The sequence below is a fragment of the Limulus polyphemus genome, unplaced genomic scaffold, assembly GCF_000517525.1.
Source record: "Limulus polyphemus unplaced genomic scaffold, Limulus_polyphemus-2.1.2 Scaffold8232, whole genome shotgun sequence".
Taxonomy (NCBI): Eukaryota; Metazoa; Arthropoda; class Merostomata; order Xiphosura; family Limulidae; genus Limulus; species Limulus polyphemus.
The window spans coordinates 2,589-11,543 of record NW_013673842.1 but is presented as its reverse complement, the minus strand read 5'-3'; the positions used below and the strand labels follow the sequence as shown (position 1 = coordinate 11,543).

General features: G+C 30.4%; 1 protein-coding gene across 1 annotated transcript in view; it reads right to left on the bottom strand.

The window, feature by feature from the left end:
• LOC106475215 (zinc finger protein 345-like) overlaps window positions 1-4,288 on the bottom strand; it is a 14,623-nt gene extending 10,335 nt beyond the window's left edge. The window contains exons 1-2 of the mRNA XM_013935912.2: window positions 4,195-4,288; window positions 1,486-1,608 (exon numbers count right to left, since the gene is read on the bottom strand). Coding sequence (XP_013791366.2) covers window positions 1,486-1,608; window positions 4,195-4,288 — 217 coding nt within the window. The remainder of the gene's footprint in view (window positions 1-1,485; window positions 1,609-4,194) is intronic.
• Between the last annotated feature and the right edge of the window lie 4,667 nt (window positions 4,289-8,955).

The window sequence follows — 8,955 nt, the reverse complement described above, 5'->3', positions numbered from 1 at the left end:
AGTTATTAAATTTTTTTTTTTTAACCATCTCAGAATTAATGCAGTCATCTTGTTTGATCTTGCTTCTATTTATCAACTGTTCAAGATGTGGAATACTACTTAAATTTTCAATAGTAAAAAACCGTGTGATGGGATTATTCATTTAACATGGTTCAAAGGTCAATAAAGCAACAGAATTAAGTACACAATTATGAGCTATAAACTATTTTGGATAAACAATTTTTCTGGTATAATATGCAGTTAATGTGGTATGAAAAATGTTAGTCTAAGTTTATTTTATATTTTTTATGGTGGTGACAAGGTCAGTTAAATTGATCAAGCATTTACAGAGTTAGGGTAGAGAAAATAACAGATGAAATATATTTTGATTTTAAAAAATGACTGGTATTTATTTAGGAGGTTTTAGAGATTACAAAAATGAAATTTTAAAATTTTCAGATGAAAAAATATTTTCAAACTTAACATGAAAATCACTTTGTGGTTCACACCCTGACTCCATGTATCTAGATTCACACTAATGGAAATTTTTTTAATGAAAAATATTGACTTTTTTGCCTAAAAAAAGTCTTGTAATATTTACTAAAAGACTGACATATTTAGTGAAGACACACACAAAAAAAAATGTAAGCCATAGAAGTGAAAATCTGATGGACACTATGAGGTCAAAAAGTCACTGGAATCCACCAAGCCCATCACAAGAGGGATAAAAGAAAAAACTAACCAACCAACACAGCTCACATATATATACAAGTGGCTTTCCCAACATATTTGTTCAACTTTCACATACCTCATGCAACGGGAGAAGAATGTAATGAGTAACCAAACTATTTCATTCAAAGAAATATTGGTCAAGACACTAGATGTAGTGCCCATAGAGTTCTGTGCAACTGAACTGTTAAAAGGTGCTGGTAAATCATCACTCTAGTATACTAGACGGACTATGCAAGGAGTGTAGGATGGAACATCACAGCCTTACAACAAAGCCTTTTATAGTAGAAGCTCAGCTGTATTGCTATAATGAAGAAGAAAAGTCAGACTGAGCATCACCAGGTAAGGACTGAAATGATGTGGTGGTGCTCCAGATTAGATATAATACAGCATACTAAACCACCGCAAGTATTATGACTGATTCAATGCAGAATAATAGAAGTTTACACTCAGAAGAAGAATCCAATGTTGTACATGATTTTTTTTTTATAGACGTTGAGATTTGCTTAAGTAATTAGTATAAGGTTTACAGTAAGTTCTATTGAAACATCAACAATGAAACACTTGTGGACTAGCAATATCACTGCTGCAAAAAGAGATGTAAAGAGTTTATTTACAGCAGTGCAACAAACCTGTAGCAAATTTCTTCAGCTTGTGACTATAATCATGTAATAACAAATTAGTCTCCACAGAAAGACATAATTACAACTATATATTCTCTTTAATAACACAAACATAAAAGTTTTAATCTACAACTTACCACAGCTGTCTCTATACCTCCATCATACATATCTTCATTTTCCTCTTTCATCATATCAAACTTCAAATTAATATGTTGAGATTCTTCTTCTAAGTAAGTAGCTTTTCCTGTAGCTAGACATACAAACAATATAGACTTCTCTATAACGAGACACAATATAACATATACATCAGTAAATCATAAACAAATTATATACAATGTATTTAACTGATCTGGCCCCTTGAATAATTTCTTACATAATATACTGGTCCATGGAAGAGTATCAACTTTCATTAAAGAGCAGGTTCTTAAAATATACCTGGACTGTCATGCACATTGTTAGTTGTTGTCCCAAATCGTGGCTAAACAGATAGTCAAGGTCAGAGACAAAAGTTACATTTTCTAAAAAATGGTAGAAGAAAGATCGCAATGGGGAGAAATAGTTATTTAATATAGTACATATATATTCGGAGTTGAAGTACACACTATCCAAAACTGATAAGTCAAAGAAGCACCCGAGTCAACAGACCCACATGAAGAAGCAAAGAGAGATAGATGGTTTTCAGAATGTAAGGTCATTGCAATGGAAATATTTAGTAAGAAAATAAAAGAATGTGAAAATTCTGCACCATCCCTTCCTAATTGGAACTATAAGACAACCACTGAAGGGTCAATGTCACATCTTTAATGTCTCGAAATACTATGCTTGATGGAAAAAAAAACACTATATATCCACCTACAAAGGGCATCACTCTTTAATGGAGTACCAGCACAGAGGATGGAATTACATCTACAACAATTGTAGAAGTAAATGTTTATTTCATAAATAAATGAAGCTGCCTTAACAGAGCCTCACGCTACAAGAGAGATCATTCAATTCCAAAATTGTTGTACAAAATAAACTTTATTGTAATGCAAGTGAGTTAGACATAGTTGGTGAGGTGGGAATGTACTTAGTACTACACTGGTAACTCCTTGATTCTTATATACCGACAATTGATGTTATATATTGATATATATATAATTTTTAAGATACAAATTTCTTTGTTTTACTAATTAACTGAATTAATATAAATCTTCTTTCCTTATGTAATTATGTGTACTAGAAATTTTATTAAACTATCCTCAACTAAATCTTTTAAAGGTTACATTATTTGTTTTTTCTTATGTTAAACTGATGTTCTTGGTTTCAATATCATCACAGTGGACTATATTTTTAGCTAGATTGTGTTGTTAGAAATTTAGTTGAAGCAAAGAAAAAGCTGGAAGCAGCCACTTTGGATTCTGAAAACTGTTGCAGGTACGACAACTATTAATATTTATTTCAGATTCAGGAAGAGGCACTGATGAGTTGTGAATAAATAGACTGGAGTATCAAGGGTAGAGGTGAGCAAAAAACAAATTAAAGGTTCAATTTATGCTGATCCCAGAACTTAACTGGATTACAAGTTGCATAGCATAAACAGTAAATATGGAGAGGGAAAGAACTATAATAGTCACAAAAAAAAGTAACATATCTGGGAAGTTATGACAAGGAAAAGTGGACAAATACAGCATGACTTAAGCTACTATAGAAAAATAATAAAAGTCACATACATCCCATGCAGTTTTTTCCAGAAGCAAGTTTTCTAAGGCTTATAGAAAAGTACCATTGACCAATACTAAATACAACCTTTACATAAAATGGCAGTTACTATAATAAGCACCACCCACATTCATGTTGTAAAATCCAGAGAACAACATTTCACTATAAGCTTTGCTTAACATCCTATGATTTGTCAAACGTGAAATACAGCAATTGGAATAACATAGTACTAAAATTGACACCTTCGACTAAGATTGGCTAAAAGTTTTACAACTCAGGTTTAACACACCCAGATGCTGTTTTATAAAAAAAACAGAGAAGAAAACGGTTTAGATACCAATCATAGATGGCATGACCAGCGCTGAAGTGGAAGAAAAAATTTTAAAAAACATTTTCTTCTTAGATGGCACTTATTTATAGTCTCAAACATATTTTGGGATTTTGTTTATTAAATTTCTCTTTATACTTCATTAAATAATACAATTTTGTAAAAATAATTGAATGTTATACTACTATTTACAAAATTAACTCTGAAATCCAATAAAAGATAAGTTCTCTATAATTTTTTCCATTCACAAATGTGATTTTGTCCTCACGATAAAACAAAATGGCCACGGCAGGTAACAGGTTAAATGAGAAGCTTCCAAAAATAGCTAATAACTCCTGTTTAAAGTGGATAAATGTAAAACTGTGAATAAGTATGATGCAAGTACTGCACTACATCAAGGACATTCAGAACTTAAAGTCAAGCGATACTGAAAAAGCAACAAAAGGCAAATATGTACTATTAGTACATAAAAAATTTAATAACGATAGATAAAAAATATAACACTGATAAAATCACGTAAGAGCTCTTTACTAACAGTACATAGTGGGTTAATCATTCATCTCAGTTAATACTTACTTCACACTTCAAAGTCCTCAGGTTTAACCCCACTCACAGGTGACAGTAGAGAATACGATTAGGAAAGTGTCAATAGATTCAAGTTTATCTAATCAAAGACTAAATTAATATAAATCCATGGGACATGAAATAATATCACACATGAAAAATTATTAAACAATAATCAAAAATTTAGGAATGCTTCTAAATTAAAACAGGTAAATTTTACACTATTTATGTTGGGAATAACACAACATAATTCTAAATGTATTTACTTACTACTAGTTATTGTGGAACTTTGATGTTCATTTTTCTCCAATTTGATATCCAACAAAACATTCTGTTCTTCTTCAGAAAATGGTTCAACCTTCATATTTAATACTTCCATAATTACACAGAAGCTTCACTTTATATTCTCATCAAAACTTTCAATTAGACTAGAAAGAAACAGATTGAGAATTAGATTTAGCATCCTTCAAGAAGGTTACAAAGTTTTCAGTAATTACAAAGCCCAAAATTCACATCATCTTGTTAACTTCATATCAAACTAAAAGTTTCATCAGTTTTACATCTTTTTACGAAAATGGTGACATAATTTGAGTTAACAATTTTGAAACAATACGTGTAGTAAGAGACCAAGACAATTTTTACAACAGTTTCACATACTTCAAACTATTATGTAATGACTGGAGGGTAGATTTTTACTCTTCATACACATTTTTTCCGGTTGTACATAGTAAAAACTTTTGTTTATTTTGTTCATAATGTTTCACCAGGACATTCAAAAACCAGGTAAACCTGGTGAAACATTGTGAATAAAATAAATAAAAGTTTTACTATGTAAAACCAATACAAACTTGTGTTAATTTTAAAAACACAGTTCTTTCTAATATCTAATTCAAGGTTTTTACTCTATTGAGGAGATATACCTAATATATAAATACTACACAAAAACATGACAACACCAGAACTAATGAAACACCTTTAAACCATTTAGTACTTGAATTGTTCATCATTTCAGTTGTTCCATAATTTCTCATAGATTTTCTATTACAAAATGATTAAACAAGTATAAGCACAACATTATGAGCTTCTTAAAAAAATTAATTTAAAATATGTTATGAAGAAAACTATAAATTTTTTGTAAACTTGGTCGTTGATACCAAATAACGAAAGCTTGATACATTTAAACGAAAATCCACTCACTTTACCTACGACAACAACCTTAGACAAAGAGAGAAAGGGTAAGTAAACAATAATATGAATGTTGTTAAATGTTTTAATGAAGAATATAAACATTATATGCATCACAACTGTTTTATATTTAATATGTATTTGACTTCTGTTTCAAATGAATGAGAGTTGTTTAACACATGGAAAAGAAAACACATTAATGATTATTAACTTATAAACACAATCCTTTAAAAGTTTGTGCTTGTTCAAACTATACCTCACTAATTTGTTTAAAATTCAGTAGTTTTAAAAATAATACATAAAATACTGTAAAAAATGATGATTTAAAACTACATGTAGTACAAGTAAAAAAAAAGGAAATACATATCAAAAAGCAATGTATCAACTGCAGATCACAGTTCTATATTGTTTCATACTACTTAACAATGTTAATGGACAACATGGGACCTATTGGTCCATCTCAGCTTTTCATCCTCTAAACTAAATTAAAATAATTAAAAAAAATCTTAAAGTCAGCCCTTTTCATTCATATACTCATCAAGCTTCTTCTTAAACTCACTTAAATTTACTGCCTCTACAAAACAGGAGAAGGCAATCATTCCAAAGGCCAACCACCCTGTTAGAAACATTAATCTTTCTTAGCTGAAGATTACTCCGTCTTTCCCAAAATTTAAATTTGTGGCCCCTAGTCCTAACTATTCTCACTGTTAAATATAAAAGATATGATATATCAATACTATAAATTCCCTTTACAATCTGATACACCTCAATCATATCCTCCCTAACTCTTCTTTTTTTTCAAGAGAAAACAATTTGAGAGATTTCAAACTCTCCTCATACGAAATCCCCCATCCCAGACACCATTCTAGTAACCCTTCTCTGAACCCTTTCCAACAATTCAATGTCTTTCCTAAGGTAAGGAGCTTAAGACTGAACACAATATTCCAAATGTGGTCTAACCAGTGACCTGTACAATGAAAGTATAATCTCTTTAGACTTGTATTCAATATTTCTATAGATACAACCTAAAATCCTATTTGCCCTACCACTAGCAACAGCACACTGCTTGGATGTCTTCAGACTGATTGCCTATCACACCAAGATCCCTTTCCTTCATAACACTATTAAGGTTATTCCCATCCAAATTATACTTATAATTCAAATTATGATAACCCACATGCATTATCTTGTATTTATTATAATTAAAAGGCAATTGCCATTTATTTGTCCAACTCACTAAATGATCTAAATCCTTTTGAAAACCAGCATCATCCTTATCACAGCTAGCAAAACCAGAGACCTTAATATCATCTGCAAATTTAAGTAATTTATTGACTATCCCTTAATCTATGTCATTGATATAAATTAGAAAGAGCAAAGATCCTAAGACTGATCACTGAAGTACCCCACTTGTGACATTAATGCATTTTGATTGAACTCCATTTGTAACAAGCCTCTGCTTTCTTCCATCCAGCCACTCTTTTATCCAATTTGCTAACTTATTCCCCACACCTTTCAAGCTAATTTTTTACAAGCTTTTTATGCGGCATCTTGTCAAATACTTCCTGAAAATCCAGATACACCAAATCTACACCCTTACCCTCATCTATATAAGCAGTAACCTTTTCAAAGATTGTTAAAAGATTTGTAAAGCAAGATTTTCCTTTAGTGAAACCATATTGAATATCAAATAAAATTCTAAACTTTGTTAAATGACTTTCCAAAGCATCTTTTATCAGACTTTCCAAACCTTTTCCAACAACTGATGTAAGACTAATGGGTCTATAATTACTGGGACAATTTTTTCACCTTCCTTGAAAAGAGGAGTTACATTAGCTAACTTCCAATCTTCTGGTACCTGCCCACTATTCAACGACTGACAAAAAAATAGTAGTAAGTGGCTCATATATCCAATCTTTAACCTCCTTCAAAACCATTGGGGAAATATTACCTAGACCAAGAGCCTAATTGTTAGTTAAACTTCCCAAGACCAACAGTATAGCTGCTTTTATATAGAATTTTAAAATTTCTCACTGTTTACAAAATTATGGGTGATTTGACATAGTATTCTCACATTATGTAAATCATTATAGCCGATTTGAAAGACAATTCTACTCAAATACATTCCATACCTTACAAATAATGACACAGAATTCTTCACATTCACATTACAAACAAGATTACAGCTCATGTGACACAGAATTCTATGGATTCAAATTATGTACATCATGGTTCTATACATTCATAGTATAACCTATATTATAACTGATATGGCAGAGAATTCAACCATTTTTAATGATGAACATTATGGTTTATTTGATACAGAACTCTACAGATTCACATGATGTATATTACAGCTGATTTAACAGAGGATTCTACATATTCATCTACAGTTCTAAGTATTTTCTAAAGGGAATCACATTAACAAATTAGGCTGAATTGTTAAACGCTTTTTTCACATAGTTAATAAGCCAGGAAAATTATGATAGTTAAAAAACATTGTTTGCTTTATTTAATTAAATAAAAATTTAGTATATATGTATCATTAGTATAAAAAAAGTAGGCTTAGATTTCAAACACAAAAAAAATGAAAAAAGAAAACACAAGTAAATATTATGTTTCTTATTTTTCTTGAATATTGTTTAATTAATATTTTCAAAGCAACTACAATTAGATGGTAACTTAAGATGCACATCGTCCATGTGTTTGATAACCTATCCTTCATTTTCATATTGATGCTATGAAAGCTAAATGTGAGCAATTTTGATCTGAGTATCATTAACTGATAGAAAATAATGAAAAATGGTCAGTTTTTTCTAAGTATCCAGGAAAACTGGATAAGAACTCACATTAAGTGATTTCAGAGTGGTAAGAACAACAGCATAGCACCATACATGTAGAAGGCTTTACTAAAACATCAAACAATAAAATTTACAAAACCATTACACATTCGAATCATGGCACATTTTATCTCAAAATTTGCTGTTATCTTGGATAGGCATTTGGAGATGATGGAATTGTTTAGATTGATTTTTTTTAGGGTATGTATTGACTATAGTTTGTTTATTTTATTTTTGTGTGTATTTTCTTTTCTGAGTTTTACATTATTTCGTTTTTCTCACTCTTTAGTACCCATTGTTTCCCGTAGATATCCCTGATGCTTTGGTCCATAAAGTTTCAAATGACCAACCAACAAACTTCATTTCAGAAGGATATCTATATATAGCTTTTAACCTTCAATTTGTTGAAATAAGAATGTAGTTATACTTTCGTTTTAAATAATTTTTTGTTGTACGTTAATCCAAAATATTCCTTAAACTGTTCTTCTTTGTTTTGTTTGCTTACAGAATAAAACATATGAAATATATGTATTTAAGTAGTTTTAGTACTGTTTGTACACATCTAATGAAAAACATCTTACGTTTGAAAAAGGTGTAGCTAAAAAAAGGATTGAGCTTGCAACTTAAACAAAAGAAATAAATGTTGGTGATCAAACTGGTTCAACTTGGGGCATGATGGTGAGTAAAACAAAATATGTGGCCCAGCTAACTTGTGAATGAATATTTGCTGTAAAACTCTTAACAATGCTATAAGTGTGGGTATAAGTTTGGCTGCCAATTTTGATTTCATTCCTTTAACTCTATAGCGAAGAATATCTTTTACTGCACCTGTCACAAGGTTTAGTGTTTTACTTTGTCAGAATTTGAAAAATAATGTTATATACGTATATGGGCTCTGTTTTTTTTTTTTTTGCCAATTTTTGAAATAAATGGCTAGTACTGATATTTCTTAATAGTATAAATATATACTATGTTGTTGTTGGGCTTGGATTCTTCTACAGTAGGT